Source organism: Dendrobium catenatum, unplaced genomic scaffold (genome assembly GCF_001605985.2).
Source record: "Dendrobium catenatum unplaced genomic scaffold, ASM160598v2 fragScaff_scaffold_173, whole genome shotgun sequence".
NCBI lineage: Eukaryota > Viridiplantae > Streptophyta > Magnoliopsida > Asparagales > Orchidaceae > Dendrobium > Dendrobium catenatum.
The window spans coordinates 572500-594677 of record NW_021318635.1 but is presented as its reverse complement, the minus strand read 5'-3'; the positions used below and the strand labels follow the sequence as shown (position 1 = coordinate 594677).

The following is a 22178-nucleotide window of genomic DNA, read 5'->3' as shown; positions in this document are numbered from 1 at the left end:
AAATGTACTGTGGGTTATGCTAATGTGTCACGCCATTGGATCTGCAACACTCATACAAGAAGACAAAATATATCTGGCTGCATTTGAAAATATAAAAATACCCCCCCTTTCATGAATTAACATATGCATTGATATGCATTCCATAATATGCATGTATTTATAATATATAGAGGGTTTAATTCTAGAATGTCATCTGACATTACAATCATAATTGAAAATGACCTCTTGTGTGCATCTGTGATAAGTAGAGGGTTTCATTCCATAATGTCATCTCACAATATAATCATAATTTAAAATGACCTATTGTATGCATGTACGATATGTAGAGGGTTTCATTCCAGCTTATCATTTGACATTGCAATCACAATTCAAAATGACCTCCCATATTCATTTATAGGATGTAGAGGATTTCATTCAAATGTGTCATTTGACATTAAAATTATATTTTAAATGACCACCAATATGCACTTGTAGGATGTAGAAGGTTTCATTCAAGCATATCATTCAATATTGTATTTACATTCAGATATGTCGCACACTATAACTTTAAAGTGTGCAAATACAAAATTCAAAATGTATAGGCTAATATACATGATACATACAGAGGCATCATATATATACACTACATACATTTAATACTCATATAAATACATCACACAAAATGCACTCAATAGTATATACCCATATAGGCCCCATCGAGTGTGTCATAGGTGCACACATACCATCTGAGGTTGCTGTATGGACTAAGAAATGAATTTAGATATGAGTTTAATCCTTTGTCAGTGAATTGATAGATTCAATAAATTTTAATCAACAAAGTTATAACAACTGATAAAACCCTTGATGATGACCATGTTGATAGAAAATCTAAACTAGAAAGGACCCTAAATATTTAAGAGTGCTTCCCAAATTTCCAAATGTCCATAAAAATCTAAAATTTAGGAAATACTAAAATTTATAATATTAAAAATTAAAATAAATCATCAAACACTCAAAGCAAAATACTCATCTATTCTCCATAGTAGTTTGACTAGGTGGATAAATCTAAAAACTATTTTAGCTCTTTCTAGTAAAAAATATCATATATCCTCTACCTGATGTTTAATAAAAAATATCACTAAAATTTATTATTAATCTGTCTCTTTCTAGTAAGAACATAGCATATATCCTCTACCTGGTGATTTCAATGTCAAATAGCACCACACAGATGGTCTCACTGCTAAATGGCACTAGATGTAAATGGTTATGATCGGGACCCTCTGATTGGGTGGTTTTGTCGCCAAATGGCATCATTATATTATGATCATGGTCATAATCCATATATTCCACAACGACTCTAAATCTTTGAGTAATGAATCACTAGGATATGATTGATAGGGCACAAAACCCTATGTTAGCTAAAGTAGATTCAAATTTATCTTTAGACAAATATTCACCCTAGTTCTATAAGGTACCATTGGATGAAGTAACCCATGGCTACAGACAAGGATCCTTTTGTTAGGTTGAGTCAAATAACTCCTATGATGAGTAGATCATGGACCACAATGGCCAGGGATTGTGGCACCATGGGATCTTGATCGGGCTCATCATCATTCCTCCACCATCAACTTTAAGTACAAGGTGGTGGAATTTCTAATTTTAAACATTAAATTCTCAAATACCTAAACCATGCTACTACTATATATCAGATACTTTGTATCTATTTAATGACCATCCTAAATCAAAAGTTCTCTCTCATTATCCGTAAGAATAATTAACTATAGAGGTTTACACCTGTTGTAAACCAAAACTCAAATCATAAAGTCCTCGCAAAAAGAGGGAAAAATCTATGGGTAGTGTCTTATTTAAAAACACAATATGCCTTCTAAAAATTTACATGGGAACATTCTCGTTAAAACTCCTTTCGACAACCCAAAAAAAAAGGAAAGGGGTCCGTGGAGAGGCCGAGGCATGAATTTTTGGAGCCACAGATCCCTAGTGACAAATTTATGAAGGTTTTTAAGGTTATATGTAAAAAGAGAGAGACAAAAAATTCCATAACAAACCTTTCAAAATCTCAAAATTCCCTAGATTTAAATCAAAGAAAATCCATTAAAATTCAAAATCTCATAATAATCCAGTTAGGATTTCCTTTATATTCTTGTCTGAGGTTTACAAGGTAGTATTAAGTTTCCTTGGCCCCTTCCAGTGCAGAATTGGTCAATAAACCTTTTTTAGAATTTTAGCCTCTAAGGTCTCTTCATACTATAAACTAGTAGGGTCTAATATAGCCTTGCAAGCTAGCTTAGTATATATCCAAATCCCCTAGGGTTGCGTGATTCTATCGTGCCAAACTCAATTCAATAGATTAGCACTTTGGAAACTTAGGTAGGATTTAGTCTCTAGAGATTATTTTTTAGTTTATTCATTAAAATTCTTTAAGGAATAGTCTAATCTTCCTTAAACACCTATAGGTCTAAAATATTTCCTAGGTTTATTAATATATTGTGGTACTATTATTTTAAAAAATCAGCACCTCAGTAAGTAAACTTAGGAAGGATTTAAGTTCTTAAGACCTCTTCTCAGTTTATTCATTAAAAACCCATAGGTCTAGTTTATCCATATTAAAGATCCATAAAATTATCCTTAATATTTAAGGAAAACTAAGTTCTTTGACACCTTCCTTAAGACTAGACATTTTAGGTTATGATTCAATTTTGTGGGACCCCTTCCCAGTATAATCAAGACTTGGTTGCTGTCAATAAGTTTAGGCATCCATAGGTCCATCTTCCCTTTAGATATATTAACTTTACTGCATTATAATTGATTCAATAGATCAACACCTTATCAAGTAAATCTTGGTTATAAGGATTAAGCCTCCAAGACCCTTTTCATAATTTAATAATTGAAAATTCTTAGGAAAAGAAACTTAAGGATCTAGCATGACCCAGTTTAGACATCCATATATCCATTCTTCTTTTGGATTTATTAATTATATTAGGCCATTATTGACTAATCTACCTTTTCTAGTAAATATAGGTTAAGATAAAGTCATTTAGACTTCATTCTTATTTTAGCCATTGAAAGCCTTTAAGAAAAGAAATTATAGGATTTTGCCCGACAAAATTTAGGCATCCCTAGATCTAACTTCCTTTTTGGACTGGTAACTCTACTATGTTATAGTTGATCTAATGGATCAACACCTTGTTTAGTAAATCTAAGTTAGGTCCAATCCTTATAGCCCCCTTTCCTAGCTTAGACATTAAGACCCTTAAAGAAGGAAGTCTTTGAATTTAGTCTAGCCTTGTGTAGACTACTATAGATCCAACAAACCTTCTTAAGATTTATTTCATTCTATCATGCCATAGTTGATATATTTAGGGATTTTTTTTTTTTAGAAGTAAAAAGAGAGTTAAGTGTTATAAACACATGGGTTTTGAGAATATTAGCATTTGGTTTGAATCAAAATAAATGTAGTGTCAAAATTTAATACATTTGGAATTCACTCTCTACTTCATTTTTGGTGTATTTGAAATTTATTAGATTTGGGTGAATTCCAACTCTGATGGCCCCCACTGCTCACCTCTGATGGCCCCCACTGCTCGTAGTCGTCAACCACCACTACCCACCCAGCCTAATAGCTGCCCACATAGCCCGATCGACCATTGCCACCGTCAGTTGCCACTGCCACCTTCCACCCACCACCCACCTCCGTCGAACATTATCCTCCACCGCCGGCAGTGGCCGACCACCACTAGTTATTTTCACCTGCCTCTCACCACTGCTACCAACCACTACCGACCAACACCACCGCCAACATCAAGAACCTACCACTGCCTTCTTTGCACTTTACATTGCATTCATTTTACTTCAAACTAAACAAAAAAATAAGTAATCTCATTCATTTCCTTTACACACATCCAAATAATTCAAAGTATCCATTCTACACTGCATTCCTTTTCCAGCCAACCAAACAACCACATAATAAATTTATCTCTTACTTTTGGATTGAATCTACTGTTTTTATTGGTTCATTTATGCAATAAATAATTCACTGAACTAATACGAGATTAGTTAGCTTAGGTAGATTTAAGTTGTTCAAACTCCTCCTAGCTTAATCTTCCTAGAAATAATTTTACCTATCTCTAGGTAAATACGTGTCTATACTCTGATATTTTATATTAGTACTAATCGTTAGAAACTTAGTTTTATATAACTTTATATGATTTTTACCATTTTTTGTTGCATTAAATCTCTTAAGTTCCCAGGCAAATCATTGCTACTATACTATTGATCTCAATTTTAGCATCATTCATGAATAATCACTTTCATACATTCTTATTTTATGTAACTTCTAAGTCTAATTTCCATAATTTTATATGCATTGGAGCTCTTAAGTGACCATGCACATTCTTGCTTTTATTGGTTTCAATTTTAGACTTCGTTTGGAATTCACTGGAATCCTTAATGTTATTAATGACAACACTTTTTATGCCTGTGAATAATTCATAACCATTTTTAATAATGTGTTTAATCTTCATCAATTTTATCGATTAAGGTTTTAAATAACAATGAACATGCCCGCATTTGCCACTCGCAATGTCATCATTGTCGACAACATGATTTTCATGCAACTATGAAATTTTGTGATCATTTTACATAATTTGCTCTTACATTCAATCTTCACCATTTTCACAGAAATGGAGATTTTAAATGGCAAACGTGCTAATATTTTCCAATGTTGATTTTGATGTTATTAGCAAAACAACAATTTTCATGCAACTCTTAATATTTCGCAAACATTTAATGCTTTTTTTTATTAGATTAGCTTTGAAGGTAATTGAAGATGCTCATGTTGTCCAATTTATGTTTCAGCATCATCACTAATACAATAATTTTCATGCAAATGTTTATATTGTGACCATCATCAGATCTAATTTTTGCATATTATATTCACTATTTTCATTAAATTAGAGGTTTTAGATATCAAAAAAGATTCTCATGATCACTAATCTCAAATTTGATGTTATCAACAACAATATTACTTTCACACATTTAGGAACCTTTCATGTTAGTCAGAATCTGATTAAGACAGGTTGAGAATAGTGCAGGCCACCCGAGAATTCAAGGTTTTATTTGGGGCGGCTTTCTTATTGCTTCTTAAAGTTGCTTAATTTTTGTACTAGAAAGCTGCTTGAAAGCAGTAGGAAAGCCATCATTAATAAAGCCTAAGACTCGACTCGAGAAGTTATTCTTGAAACTGCTTTAGAATTCCCTAAATTATTATCATCCCGTTAGCATAATTGAGTAACAGTAACGAAGCCGAAGCCTTTTATTTTTTTAATTTGGAGGTAACTTGACTCTTAGGTTATCATTTCATTTTCTTGTAGCTCTTGTGAGCATTATTGAACTCGAGATCCCTTTTAAGGACAATATAATCTTTCTATTAATCAACTCAAATGCCCCTTTGAGAGTTTAAAAAATAATAATAAATAAATAAAGAAAAAAAGAGCATCAATGATAAATTCATATTGTTTTGTTATAAGAGATCTCTTCGTCCATTATGATGATGCTGCATTACTTAAATTCTGATCCTATATATGTTTTTATACTCCCTAAGATTTTGTTTGTTACAGTTTTTTACTATTTTCTAAAAAAATACTAAAACTGTTTTTAAAATAATTAAAAAATTGTCCCAAATCAAATCTGAATTTAAAAAGACATCAAATTCAAATCTATTTGTGGGCAATGTTAAAGCCTTATTAACAAATATAAAGCAAGCTTTGCAAAAATATTGAAGTGGGAAATATAGAATTTTTTAGTGAGTTCTAAGATTTCACTAGATCTCCAACATAAATTACAAGCTAATGTTATATGAAAATTAAAATATGTCAAAAAGCATATTAGGCTTATCCTCTATTCCAATCTGATTCATAGAACTGAGTCTCAAGTAAATCGGCCCAAGCAACTTTAGGTGTACAAAACTCAAAGAATACTTTGTAAGATTGGTCTCAATAGTAATAGTCGAATAGAATAATGGCTTCCTTATGTGCACAACTACACTACAAAAACAAAGGCTTATATATATTGTCAACTGCTGTGGCACACGTTCAGGCAATCAGCCACATAAGCTGACATAGTTTGTCATTTTTTTCACCATATCAATATTTAATTGCCCCTGCAAATCTCCAACCAGGCAACTCGACTGCAGAGAATTAAAGATTTAGGCTTCGTTTGAGACGGCTTTCTTCCTGCTTCTTAAAATAGTTTTTTAATGCAAAAATTTTAAAATTTGTATTAAAAAGCTTCTTTAAGAAGCAAAAAGAAAGTCATCCCAAATGAAACCTTAGGCACAAGAAAATGGACCAATCAAACAACTCTCCATGAAAACGAGATTGAGGAAAATTAATTAGCAAAAATTCGAGATAATAATGAAACCTATATAATTAGTCAAACTAAATTTGCAAATGAGGCTGTTCCATGTCAAAATCCTTTTAACAGAAAGCAAACATTTCAATCCACTACAAATTATAGAATTCCCACCATGATGATCTCAAGAAAATAATTTAAATTTGGTATGTTGGAGATAAATATTCAAACAACAGGCCATAAATTCTAATGCTACAAATAGAAAATAAAAAGAAGAAAGAACTAAGAAAACTTATCATTAAACCTGGGAGAATGGCATAGAAGATTCATGGAGGGCCGTGCGTAGAAGATTATTATTCCTTGGACGATTTGTTAATGAGGGACTTGTGGATATGAGGAATCACACCTCCACCGGCTATGGTACCTTTGATAAGTGTATCAAGCTCTTCATCTCCACGAATAGCAAGTTGCAAATGCCTCGGCGTGATGCGCTTCACCTTCAGATCCTTGCTAGCATTGCCAGCAAGCTCCAGCACTTCGGCAGTAAGGTATTCCAAAATCGCAGCACAGTATACTGCAGCAGTAGCTCCTACTCTTCCACTTGCAGCAATCCGCGACTTAAGCAAACGGTGAACACGACCAACAGGGAACTGGGATAAAGCAGGAAATAAATATTTGTTACAAGCCCAATATACACAAAATTCAAAGGTACCAGGAAATTCTTAAATGAAGTTTTCTTCTATTAATTGTGCTAAAAATGTCAAGTCTTTCATAAAATTAAACATAAAAGCCAACATATTTTCCAATTTTAAAACCAAATGGACTGAATAAATAAATCACGAATGGGCTTCTCTAACTAAGTGATGCAACATCATCATCTACAAATAAAATTTAACCAGGAAAATTGGATGTAGTCACATAATTGCAAAGATCGGAGCAAAAATAAGGGACTCTCAGAAACAATTTAGTTTTTCATGCATCAGATAAACATCAGAACTCCAGTTCACTTGAGCAGATCAGCGTTCCTGTGAAAATATTTTACTCTTGGCTTCAATTATGTGTATTGAACACAGAAAGGAAGTAAAAATCTACAACCAAAACTACAATTAAACCTTTCTTAACACATTACATATCATAATAAAAAACATTAAGTAACCAGGGCCTAAAACTAATTTGCAGATAGACAATGATAAAACATGAAAAAAAATCCAAGGAAAAGAACGAAAAGAAGAGATTATACTAAACATTCTCCAGATAATCAAATAAATTGAGGAATGCATCGGGCTTACTGTGTGATAGAAAAGTCTCTCAAACTTAAGGGAAAATTCTATAAGATGTTAGTGAGACCTAAAATACTTTATGGTGCAGAATGTTGGCCATTAAAAGAGAAGCATAATATTAAATTAAGTATTGCAGAGATGAGGATGCTCAGGTGGATTAGTGGATTTACTCTTAGAGAAAGGATACGAAATGAGCATATACGTTAAAAGATTGGAGTAGCTCCAGTGGAAGATAAGATTAGAGAGGGTCGCCTTAGATGATTTGGTCACATAAAATGGTGGCCTTTCGATAGCCCGGTTAGGAAAGGAGATGTATTATATTTGGCTTACGTTAAGAACGGTAGAGGTAGACCTAAAAAGACTTGGTTAGAAAATATTAGAAATGACCTTTCTTTATTATATTTAGATGAGAATTTGACTCTTAATAAGATACAATAGAAAAAAAAAATTCATATAGCAGACCCCTCATAGTGGGATAAAGGTTAGTTGTTGTTGTTTTAGGTGTTAATTTATGAAAACTAAGTTAGAAAATGTAAACAATATACAGAAAAAGATGCAAGCAGAGAAAAAGCAGTGCCTGAAACAACAGGATTTAGGGGTATAAAAAATTGGTATAATGATGAGTAAACAGCTCATAAAAGCTTTTCCATAAAACTTACAGTCAAATATCTCCTTTGTGAGTACTCTTGCCTGCTCAGGAAATAGTTGCGGTAAAATGCTACATGAAAGATAGCTAGCTTTCTACAAGTACGTAAATGATTCAAAATTGCATAAAATATGAAATGAAATTTATAAGCTTGTTTTAAAAAGAAAAACTTTTGTCCTTTTTTTTTTTTTTTTGAGCGTTAATGAAGTTGCTTTATCCAAATAGCTGGTGATGACAGATGCACTGGAAATCTAAACGAATAAAAGATCTTACATGTAAACCAAAGACAAGTTCACATATTAACTAATAGACTAACATATTAAGGGGTGTGAGGTCCTTAAGTTCTCAAAACCTCAAACAAGAATGGCCTTGTAATTGAACAACCTAATTGTATTATTATTATTATTATTTTTTTTTTTTGAAGGATCAAGAGTCCTGCAAACCTTATTGTCCATCTATTAGGTCTACTTTGCTACAATAAGTTCAAAATTAAAAGTTGAGAGGTAGGCTAGGTAGGCCTCGATTAAATTTATACAATAATAATAACAACAACAAGTCTTGATCCCACTAAGTTGGGCCGATTACATGAATACTTTTTCTCCATTGTGTCCTATTAAAAGTCAAATTCTTATTTAAATATAATAAAGAATATAAATTTTAATATTTTCTAATCAAATCATTTTAGGTCTACCTCTACCATTCTTAATATAAGCCATCTAAGGCGACTCTCTCTAATCTTATCTGCCATTGGAACTCCATCCTTTTCACGCATATATTCATTTCACTTTGTCTTTAAGTGTAAAGCCACTCATCCGCCTAAACAGCCTCATCTCTGCAACACTTAACTTAATTTTATACTTCTCTTTTAATGGACAATATTCACACCATAAAGCTTTGCAGGTCTCACAACCATCTTATAAAATTTTCTCTTAAGTTCGGGGGTGCTTTTCTATCGCACAATAGACCTGATGCATTCCTCCACTACAACTATCCAACTTGAATTCTACTAATAATATCCCAATCTATTTCACCATCGCTTTGAACATTAGACCCAAGACATAAAATAGGTACTTTTTTAATGACCTAATCACCCAATGTCATAATCCCACCACTAGATCTACTAATACTAAAATTACACTATAAATTCGATTTTAGATTAGCTTTAACGAAAACCTTTAGACTCTAAAGTTCACCTCCATACTTCAAGTTTTTCATCAGCTCCCTCTCTAGAATTATCAATAAGAAGAATCTCATTAACAAAAAACATGCACAAAGGTACATCCTCTTGTAAATGTCTTGATTAAATTTATAAAAAAAACTCTAGAGAACTTTCACATCTGGCAGAAAACCTCAGGGAAAACTTTAGAAAAGCACATAAATTGAAGCCATCCAGAACAGGCCTGAATAGCAAACCAAAATTGAGCTCTTCTGGTTCTGAAGTCCGAATAGATGAGTTTGCTCAAAAATTTAACATGTTCAGAAATCCAATGGGCATCAACTGCAGAAATAATTGTGCATTTTCCAGAATTAAAGTTCCGTCAGCAGAAAAAATAATAATAGAACCGAACAGCATGTTGGGAAAAATCACATACAAATGAAGAGGATGACAACTTCTGTGAAAAAGGGGAACGCTTAGTTTAATTCTTAGCAGAAGATAGCTGAAATAAATAGGCACTGAGAATGTCAAAACTACAAAATCTAAGTTCTGGACTCGGCGGTAACAGAATTGTGCTTTATTTCTTTGTATACTCGGCATGTAATAAAGGAGCTTTGTATATGATGTGTTGATCACAACCTCCCACGAATGGTGTTTAGAGTGAGCTTGTCACTTTACGAGTTCTCATTAACTCAATTAACTCGATGTATAGTAGCCTTAAGTAAGTTGTGTCTTACACCCGACTTTATAGTCATCGCGGGAGTAACCACCTAGACTCTCATATTATAAAGCACTTGTGCGCAACTTATTGTGAATCTTTGCAATGGGGAGAGTCAGCCTATAAGGCTACTCGCATTTGTATGAAGTCGTCGTCACCTACAGTGAGCCTTACCTTACAAAAGACTTTATAGTCTTTGCAGGGGTAACCACTAAATCTCGCTTGCTATAGAAGACTCGTGTATTACTCATTGTGAATCTTATCAAAACAAGAGGGGATAATCCTATAATGCTTAACCGATTGATGTGATAACTTGGCGACCCAATATCTATGATATGTGCATGTGATTCATAGTGGGAGTTAGTCAAAGAAACCTTTAACAATTATATTTGATAAGTGAGGATTTTTCTTGTAATCTTTTTATATTTTTTTTCTTTTTTTCTTCTCTCTTTTTTTAAGAGCCGATTATTTCGGGTTGTGTGGAATTTTAAACAAAACTTGCCAAAGAGACTCAACAAGAAATAAGGAGGCTACTTCGCTTGAGCGATGACTTTACTTCTCCTGAGTCTGTGCCTAAGGGCCTTGACTCTCCAGTAGGAAGTAATTTGAGTCGCTCTTTAGCTTGAAATTGGTTAAGGACTCGTATGATTCTTATCTCATCAATCATCCTTTGTTATTGCAAGGGGGTCGAGTAGCTTGGGCCAATAAGTTGTATTCCAGCTATTATGCACTAACCTGGGGCTATGAGTAAACTACATTATAGCTTAGCAAGTGAAAAAAAAATGCTCTTTAAAGTTTTATTGCACAACTCACTTAGGCATGTTCCACGAGTTCTTAGGTAGGGAGAGTACGCTAGGTGTGTTCACTATAGTTTCAGGGGCATGCGAGTTCCCGAAGCATAGAGTAGTAAGTCGTGGATTCATTGACTAACCTATGTTAGAACTCATGCATGCAAGAATTGTACAAAACATGAAATGAGTAGAATACTTTGTTTTATTATGAAAACTTTGAATGCAAAAATACTTTAAGGACTAATACATGGGTAGAAAATCAAGTCGTTGGCACTCCATATTCTCAACACCACCTTTGTTGAGTGTGTTTGCAACTAATAGGCTCATGGACCAACTTACCGTGATCTTTGCGAAAGGCACATTATCTCCAGGTGTCCCTAGTGTGTGCGTGTTCAACATCACAAGCATTGGCATTTGAAAAACTTTTTATTTTGGATAACCTCAATCAACACACCATTGACGCTCACAATGGTTGAAGGTGGAATAAGTGACGGCGCGATGTGTTCTTTCTTCATGATAGAGACAAGTGGCCCAAGGGAGCTCCTCCACCTAAGTGCGAGTGGTCTGGCACTTCTTAGTGGCCCAGGTTGCAATGGCACTCTCTAGTGCTATGGGTGGCAGGAATCTCGTAAAATGCTAGTCCTATCCCTTCGCTACCCAAAGCGAATTCTTTCTCGACCTAGCCATCCCTTCAAGGGTGAGTACATATGGACGAGTGACAATGAAGGACTTAATCACTCTATTGTATTCTTTAATGTTGATGTGAATGTTGGTGAGCTCTAACAATTCAGCCAACATTCTCGACTGCTATATATCTAGTGCATAACAAAAAGCTCGCTCCCTTTATCCTTGGGTCAAGGTAGCATAGGCGCTTGTAGGCAACAAATCCTTAACTTCTAACATTTCTCCATGAAACCTCGCAATGATGTTTCTCAAAGACTATAGTGCCCAAGTGTTTAGAAAAAATATATAAATTTTGCTTACTTAAATTATGTCCCCAAAATATTAACTTCTACAAAAATCGCCAAAAAATTATTTCATCGTGTTCTGCTCATCAATTAGAGCAAACTCATATGTAAAACTATATGTTAATTTTCTAGTGTGGGAAAGTTATCACATTAATTTGATTTCTTAATTTTTCCAAGAATTTCCCACCATAACTATTATTAAATCATTAAATTTTTATAGACTATTCATTACTTTCAATAGTAATGAATATAAATATTATTATTAATATAAGTACTGCTATATAAATATAGTTAATAACCTTCTATTATTAAATTACGATTAAACAACACTAATATTTTATTGAAATAAAATTAATATTAAGTGCAATAGCACTAGCTATCCACTAATCAAAGCATGCATAGGTTGATGATGATCAAAAGGCTATGAAGGTTTTAAGCATTAGCATTTAGCATTTTTGTGTAAGCTTCTCCCATTCGATTTCCATTAGCTAGGTTCTGCTTGCGGGATTCTCTGAAGTGAAAGTAGGGTGTTTGAGTTCTGTTGTGCTAAAGGAGTTTGGCTGGTGTAGAAGAGTCATGGAAGAAGAGGAAGAATCAGATGAGGGTGAGTTACTTGCTTCGATAGAAGAAGAAGAAGAGAAAAAAGGGTAGTAGGGGAGAGATTAGAGGTGAGCATTTTGACTTTTTTATTAAAGTTGTATTATAAATTTTCAAATATTTGTAATGTTATTGGTAATGTTTTTAAAGGAGATTATACGTAATTGTCATTTATAATTTTAACATTTATATGAGGGGAGATTCTAGTTGCAAGAAAAATGATAATTTTTAGATAAATTGAATTGATTTGATTTATTGAAAAAAATGATTTGTATAAGTTATAGAAATTGAGATATAAATTATATAAGTGATTCTAAAAGAAAAAGGGTACGAGTTGTCAGAATCAATCAGACAACTTTTCATGGGAGAATAAATATAATAAATTTTAGCATTTCTAGGCATATACAGTTGCAAATGATCAAGAAATGATGGAAAAAAGACATTAAAGTTAGTTCAATTTGGTTGAATAACTTTACAGTTAAAAATTTAAGTATGAACAACCACATTTAAATTTTTATGGTTTAAGCTTAAAATGAGGTATCATATGATCACATAAATAAAAGAAAAAGTGTTAAGCTATGTATTGAATTCTTATTTTGCTTATGCAATTATTACATAAACGTCTTTTATATTAAGTCATTAAATTATCAGTCAAATATGAGTGAAACAATTTGAAGCATAATGAATATCATATTAGTTGAGAGTTGACAATGAAATATTATAGTACCTATGCAAGTGAGACAAAAGGGATCCCATGAGATAAAAGGGATCTCAATTGAGTCATTAGGACCTTAATGTAATTCAATGACAATAATATCGGATTTTATCTTGGCTCTATTCAAAATTATTATAAAGGTATAAAAGTCAACTTTATGTTATATATATGGCCAAAACCTGAGCTAGTTAATTATAATATTATTTATAGGTTTCAAAGAAAATATAAGATGCTTATATGTTTAAATGCAAAATGTGATGTTCCTATCATTAAATGATGTAATCTGTATTTTCCTATTATACTGTAACATGCTTACTATTATTATAAATTCTTATGAGCATATAGAAAAAAAATAGAGTAAAAAAAAAAATGTATATGTTTTTAATTAGTTTGTAAAATATCTTATCAGTTTAGTTCAATTATAAATGTAGTCATATTATTTATTATACTATTTATTGAATTTTTATTAGAATTATATATATTTCTAAGCTTCTTAGCGCAATAGATTTTTTATTCTGACTGTTTTTATAGAAAGACAATGATAAGGTGAAAGCAGAATATCCTTAGACTAATATAATACTTTATGCTCTGTTGTATAGCTATGTAAGTGAGTCTACAACAGAGGTAAAATATTTTAGGATTCTTAGTGGCTCTGTAATTATATATAAATGATATAAATGAGATATTTTAGAAGTTTCTGCTTTATAGAATAATATAGTGAACTGTTACATAAATATATTTAGAAATGATTATGAGTTTTAAATATTTTAAATAGTTTTCTATTTTTTCTCTATTGCAGCATACATTGCTTGTAGAGAGTGTGTCATTGGGTATGACATTATCGACCCAGTGGTCCATGTTGTAACCTTTGAATCAAAACTGCACAACTTATCATTGATGATTCCCTTAAGTGTCTGTTGTTCTTCATAACACTCAAGGAGTCTGCATTGAGTTGGTTCACCCTTGTTAGTAGCAATCATCACCTTTTTTAGGAATTTTAAGGAATGTTTAAGGCTCAATTCACCAATGCCCAAAGACCCCAAAATAGCTAGCACGCTTTACTCAAAATGACGCAATAACCATGAGTCTTTGTTACACCTCATGACACCCCACTACCAACAACATATGGTGCAACAGAGAAAATATAAAATTCTTTAACATTTAAAACTCATAATAATTTCTGAATATAGTTAAAGTCATAATTCACCACATTACTCTAATAAATAAAAAAAAAAATAAAATATCTTATTTATATCATGTATATATAATAAATGAACCACTATCTCAAAATATTTTAATAATAAATAATCTACATACCTCTACTTTAGACTCATACAATTATATAACATAACATAATTTTTTATACTAACATAATGTTATTCTACTTCCACCTCATCTTTGCCCCTTTTTATAAAAATAGTCAGAATAAAAAAATTGATGAGCTATGAAGCTCAAAAAGATATGAAATTTTAATAAAAAATTTAATAAATAGTATAGTGAACAATATAATGACATTCATAAATAAACTAAACTCATAAGATAATTTACAAAATAATTAAAAACAAATACATGCTCATAAAAATTTGTAATAACAGCAAGTATATTACAGTACAATAGGAAGACACATCACACTATTTAATGATTGCAACATTACACTTTGTACTTTGACATATATGCATCTTTTTTTTTCTAAACTTGTAAATAATATCATAATTAGCTAGCTTAGATTTTGGCCATATATATAACATAAAGTTAGCTTTAATAGCTTCATAATAATATTTAGTGGAGCCTAGATAAAACTTGACATTATCACCATTGAGCTACATTGAGGTCCTAATGCATCCATCAGGATCCTTTTTGCCCCACCTGTATAGATACTATAACATTTCATTGTCAACCCTCGACTAATATGATATTAATTAAACTTCAAATTTTTTCACAATATTTGATTGAGAATTTTATACTTCATAGTTTAATATAAAAGATAATAAGAAAGCAGTACATAACTCAGTATTTCTTCTTTCCAAGAATACTGCGAATTAGAAAAATATTTATCTAATCATATAATACTTCATTTTAAGCTTAAACAATAAAACTTTACATGTAATTGTTCATACCTGAATATTTGATCATAAAGTCACTTAGCTAAACTGAATTAACTTTAATGTCTTTTACTCTTTATTTTTTATCAATTGCAACTATATATGCCTAAAAATTCTACAATTTATTTTTAAATTAAAATTTCATTTCATACTCTCGCGCCGAGTTGCCTCTTCAATTCCAACACCTCGTACCCATGATTTAAAATTGCGCAATATGAGGCTCGGCTCGCCTTTGCACAATTCTAGTAAAAAATACCTCGAGTTTTTTTTATGAGACTTGCGCCTCACTCAACTTGGTTGAGGCCGGCCTTGAGGCCGCATCGCCTCACTGGCATGAGGCTTACGCCTCATGCTATATATATTAAAACTTACATAAATCTTGAAGTAAATGTCCGACATTGGACTCTATAGTAGAGGAGGAAGGGGAGAGAGCAGTTCATCATAATGATGATTCAAATGAAGAACCCCTTGGTGATGACAATGCTGATGACTTATGAGTTCTTATGTGATATGTCATTGCTATTTATTTTTGGAAATTGAAATTATATTTTAATGAAAAGAATACTAAGATTTGGGAAATATAGAATTTTGAGTTGAACCATATTTCATGTTGTCTTATTATTGGGATATTTTGATTTCACTTTATATCTTATGTTTTTTTTTATGTTTTATATTATTCACTCATTAGTATATAAAAAATTTATCATTTTATGTTTACGCAATCTTTTGATTTCGAGACTTACGCCTCAAAACGTCTTGAGGTTTACGCCTCGCCTCATGAATGAAAAACGCCTCAATACCCGAATACTCAATTTTAAACATTGCTCGTACCCATTTTTTTCTTTTGTAAATCACCTACACAATTCACATCTCAATTTTTATAATTTCTACAAATCATTTTTTTTTAATAAATTAATTCAATTTATCCCAAAATCACAATTTACCTTGCAACCAAAACCTCCCTTCCTCATACACATGTTAAAATCTTAAATAACAATTGGGTATAATCTCTTTTAAAAATATTATCAATATTTAAAATTATGTAATACAACTATAATAAAAAATCAAAATGCTCACCTCTAATCTCTCCCCCTACTAACCTCTTTTCTTTTTCTATCGAAGCAAATAGCTCACCATCATTGAATTCTTCCCATGCTTCCACAGCTCTCCTGTACCAACCGAACTCCTAAAGCACAACAGAACCCGAATACCCTGCTTCTACTCTAGAGAATTCTGCAAGCATAACTAGCTAATAGAATTTCAATGGGAGAGGTTTACACCGCAAGGCTAAATGCTAATGTTTAAAACCTTTCTAGCCATCTGATCATCATCACCCTATGCATGCTTTGATTAATAAAAGGCTAGTGCTAATGTACTTAATATTAATTTAGTGACGTCAATGAAATACCAGTGGTGTTTAATCATAATTTAATAGTAATATGTTGTTAATGATGCTTATATAACAGTACTTATACTAATAACAACATTTATATCTATTACTATTAACAGTAATAAATAGTCTATAAAAATTTAATGATTTAACAATAGTTATGGGAGAAACTTTAAGGAAAATTAAGAATATGATAACTTTCCCACACGAGCAAATTAACATAAGTGTTATATATACACTTGCTCTAATTGACGAACACAATAAGATAATTTTTTGTCAATTTTCATAGAAGTTAATATTTTGGGGATAAAACCTAAGTAAAATTTATATTTTTACCTGAACTTTTGGCCACTCCAATTCTCCCCCTTATTAAAATTTTGTCACCGAAATTCAAATTTTTATAGTTTCTCAAAAAGGTGAGGAAACTTCTACCTCATATATGCTTCTTTTTCTTAAATAGCCTCCTTTATAGATCTGTGCGTCCATTTCACTTTCACATAAGGATTATTCTACTTCTCAATTTATGAACATCACTTCCTAAGACCTTTTCAGGCTCCTTTATAAATGTCAAATTACTTTGTAGCTCAATTTTATCTTGTGGTTCTATCTGATTTTCATCTATAATCCATTTTATGGGCAATAATACATAAAAACTATTCTGCACATTAGCCATATCTGCTGGTAGTGCCAATCTTTAAGCAACATTTCCTACTCTTTCACTTATCTCAAATGGGCCAATATATCTAGGATTCAGTTTTCCTCGATCAAAACTATAAATGTCCTTCATTGGTCTAACTTTCAAAAAACAACTTCGTCCACTTCAAATTCTATTATTTTATGCTTGGAGCCATAGTATTTATGCTGTCAATCACAGGTTGTTTTTAATCTATCTCTAATTAATCTGACTTTTTTAATAGCTTGATCAACTAATTGCAGACCCAATAAATGCCTTTCTCCAATTTCAACCCAACTCAATGGAGTATTGCATTTTTTGCCATACAAGGCCTCATATAGTGTCATCTAAATACTCGATCGGTAGCTATTACTATAGATGAACTCTATCAACGGAATATGATCCTCCCATCTACCTCCAAAATTCAGAATACACAATCTCAACAGATCTTCCAACACTTAAATCGCTCTTTCTAATTGACCATCCGTCTACGGATGAAATGCTATACTAAACTGTAATTTTGTGCCCAAACTTTTATGAATATCCTTCAATAATTTAGATGTAAAACGACCATCTTTGTCAGATATTACAACCTTAGAAATTCCATGTAATATGATTATTTCTTCCAAAAATAACTTAGTTAATTTCTCCACTAAATCAATCCAACGAACAGGCAGAAAGTGTGGTGATTTTATTAGCCTAACAATCATAACCCAAATGCAGTGTCCATGCCTTGATCTGGGAAATCCTGTCACAAACTTTATTGCTATATCTTCCCACTTCCATTATGATATTGGCAAGGATTGCAACATTCCACTAGGTTTCAGATATTCAGCTTGAACAACCTGATATTTCTCACATTTTGGCAAATATTATGCTACATCTCATTTCATTCTAGGCCACCTGAATAATGCTTTTATATCTATACACATCATCATGCTTCCAAGATGATTGAATAAACTGATTTATGAGCTTCATATAAAATCTCCTTAATTAGGTTAAATACTTTTGGGATCCACATGTGCATATTACTTCTAATTCCTACCTACTCATCCACACTAAAATCCTTTCTTTTGCATGATTGTCATTGATCAACAAACTTCTAGTATTCAGAGTTATTCTTCTAGGGCCTCTCTTATTCTTTCCTCCAAGGTAAGATAAATAATCATTTGATTTAAGCCACCTGAATCTTGAGCACTTTGTATTCTAACCTCTAGCTGCAATGCTTCCATATATTTAATTAACCCTTCCTCTTGAGTTAAGATCCAATTTGCTTGTCCTCAAGATTTTTTGCTAGAGGCATCCGCCACCACAATAGCCTTACCGGGACAATATTGTATGTCGAGATCAAAATCTTTTATCAATTTTAGTTATCTTCTCTGTCCAAAATTTAACTCTTTTTGAGTGAAACTATATTTTAAACTTTTATGATTGATAAATACTTTGCATCTCATTTCATATAAGTAATATCTCTGAATCTTTAAAGCAAGTATAGCTGCAACCAACTCTAAGTCATGTGTGAGATAATTCATTTCATGAGACTACAACTATTTGGAAGCATATGCAATCATTTTTTTATTTTATATTAAAACACATCCCATCCCTTTTAAAGAAGCATCACTATATAATTAGAATCCCTCAGTTCCATATGGAAATATTAATACTGATGTAGATGTTAAATATTTCTTTAATTCTAGAAAACTTTGCTCGCATTTATAGTCCATTCAAATTTAGCATCATTTCATATCAACCTTAATAAAGACAAAGCAATTTGAGAAAAGACATTTACAAATCTTCGGTAATAACCTGCTAATCCCAAAAAACCTCCTAACTTCAGTCACATTAGACTTGACCATTCTACCAATACTTTTTACATTTTTCTGGATCTACAGATATACCTTTACCACTAATAATGTGCACACAAAAAAATATCAACAAAAACTCACATTTAGAAAATTTAGCAAATAATTTGTGTTGGCTCAGTAATCCCAGAATAATTCTCAAATGATTTGCATGCTCTTCATCATTGTTAGAGTAAACCAAAATATCATTAATAAAAATAATTACAAAATTATCAAGATAAGGCCTAAAATTTCTATTCATCATATCTATAAATATAGCCCAGGTATTTAATAGTCCAAATGGTATAACCAAAAATTCATAATGCTCATACCTGGTATTAAAAGTTGTCTTCTCAATAACACTTTATTTCACTCTGCAATATGGTAACTAAATCTCAAATTAATAATGAAAAATACAAAAGCATCTTCTAACTGATCAACTAACTCATCAATCCTAGGGAGAGGATACTTATTTTTAATAGTCACCTTATTTAACTCCCTGTAATCAATACAGAGTCGTATCGAACCATCCTTCTTCTTAACAAATTACAACATTGCACTCTAAGGAGATGTATTAGGTCTAATAAGCCCTTTTCAATCAGTTATGTTAACTGACTTCTTAAATTTTGTAACTCTTTGGTTGACATTCTGTAAGGGATTTTTATCATCGGATTTGTTACTGGTTGAATATTTATGGTAATTCAGCTTCTCTCTCTAGTGGCAAACTATCGAACTCTTTCAAAAAATATCTACAAATTCATTCACCACAGAAATAGAATTTATATCATCAATTGTCCCTTTGCTTGCTTCTAACTTTGCAAAGATTGAATTTACTATACCTCATCTTGTTCACCTGACTAGAAGAAATCAAAGATGAGTTATTTCTCACAATGAAAGTAAAAAACCTCAACTCCAAGCAAATCGAACTTGACTCTTCTTCCAATATTCAATAGTGGAAAAGTAATTAACCAACCAATTCATATCCAAAATTATTTCAAACTCCACAAATGATAGCATAATTAAATATGATCAGAATTCCCTATCGGCTATCATAAAGTTAATTGTACATGAAGCACAAACACATAAATAATCATCAACAAGTAACTTAATATTCAAAGCAGGAGTAAAAATAAAAGATTCCAAATAAAATTTGTCATAGAATACCTTAGATATAAAAGAGTGATGCACCCAAAAAAAAGAGCTCTAGCAAGTCTGAAATAATGATTGTACCTGTCACCAATTCTAAAGATTCCTTAACTTCTTGAGAGGTTAAAGCAAAAACTCGGATTGGTACTGATCTCACAGTTTCCCCATATGCTTCTCCTTTTATCTATAAAGATTGTTTGTTCACTTGTTGCTTAGCACATATGTACTGTTATGTCCTCTGAACACTTTTAGTTCTGTGGCTCCCTAAACATTTCTCTTGATATGGATAACATTTCCCAAAATACAGTAAACATTTCCTTGAATGGGACTTTCCACAATTTGCACAGGCTGGTATCAAATGAAACCCTACTTGCAACTATTGTTGTTGTGCACCTAGATGAAATTTTTGCTTTTTGGACTGACAACTTTTGATATCAAATGGCCTCTTGTCACCAATCTGTTATTTCTACCTGACCATATTCATATCATATTCTAGAAGTTCAGCGCTCTCAACTAGCTTAGCAAAATCTTCAATGCGTAGAGGAATTAGAGGTTGTCTCAATGAATCTTTAATCCCTTTCAAAAATCTGTAACATTTCTCAGTAGGAATATTGATAAACTATGGAGCATATATCAATAAGAAGATAAAGTTTCTTCTTCATATTGAATAACAGTCCAGGCTCATTGTGTTAGATTTACAAAACACTCATGCTGAAGGTGGGACATAACACTACCTGAGGACTTGTTCAAATTATTCCCCAATAATTAGCTCCTCACCTCTGCCTTCAAATTTTTTTTTTCAAATGTTGTCCTCTCCACCATCGTTATCCTTCTCCTTCCAACACTAAAATAGCTAGTGACGTCACAAGGGCACTTCATCCCATTCAAGATCTTCTCAATTTTAATCATCTAATCCTCTAAAGATCTGGCATCTGCTCCTTTTTTTAAATAAAGGTGGCTTTAAACTCTAGACTAGCTTCAAATGCTTATCAACTTCTACACTAACTTGTGCACCTGCACTTGTATCTACACTCTACTCATAGCTGTAAGGGTGACTGATATAGCTGTGGTAAGAAATTAGGTGTTGAAGGTTCAACCAGAGATTTCATCTTTTCCATCATTTGCATCATCATATTCATCATTTTCATTTGCATCATAGGACCTGACATCATACCGGTAGGGTCAATCACCACTAGCACATTGTATGTTCTAAGAGTACTGCCTTTAGCTGATGCAATAATTTGAGGATCCTCAGGTGTTCGGTCATGCTGAGCTGATTGGTCATTAATCCCCTCAGGTACCCTTTCAACCATTGTATCTATAATACATTACGTATGCAATATATTACCTCATAAATATGCTTTTATATAAATATGCACACATATTAATAAGTTACTTTTATATGCTAAATGCAGGTGGGATCGAGAGTTAGACTCATTACTAACTAAAGACACTAATCCCACCTAAGCTTTATAATACTCATATCATATTAAATTCTCTTTCTTAAAACTACTAAATTCATTTGTGCTTCCATAATTAAATCCTCAGAATCATAATGATAATACCACGATGAGACTCTAAATGTGGCACTTAAGACTTGGAGGCAGCCTGGCCTTTACTACCATCTTGAAAAGACATTGGTTAGTTTAGATTCTTCTCTTCTAATTTGCCGAGTTGGTGGCCTATATTCTTTGTCGCTCATCATCGTGGGAGGGGGATGAGGAACAAAAGTTGAAGTTAGCACTCTATCTAGCCTCATATGGCGAATTGCCAAGTCAGATGTCCCCTCGAGGGTGTTCTCCCACCG

The 22178-nt window shown here is 32.3% G+C and overlaps 1 protein-coding gene across 1 annotated transcript in view; it reads right to left on the bottom strand.

Moving 5' to 3' along the window:
* Positions 1 to 6439: 6439 nt before the first annotated feature.
* LOC110113073 (probable histone H2A variant 3) overlaps positions 6440 to 22178 on the bottom strand; it is a 32702-nt gene continuing 16963 nt past the window's right edge. The window contains exon 2 of the mRNA XM_020845496.2: positions 6440 to 6998. Coding sequence (XP_020701155.1) covers positions 6702 to 6998 — 297 coding nt within the window. The 3' untranslated portion in view covers positions 6440 to 6701. The remainder of the gene's footprint in view (positions 6999 to 22178) is intronic.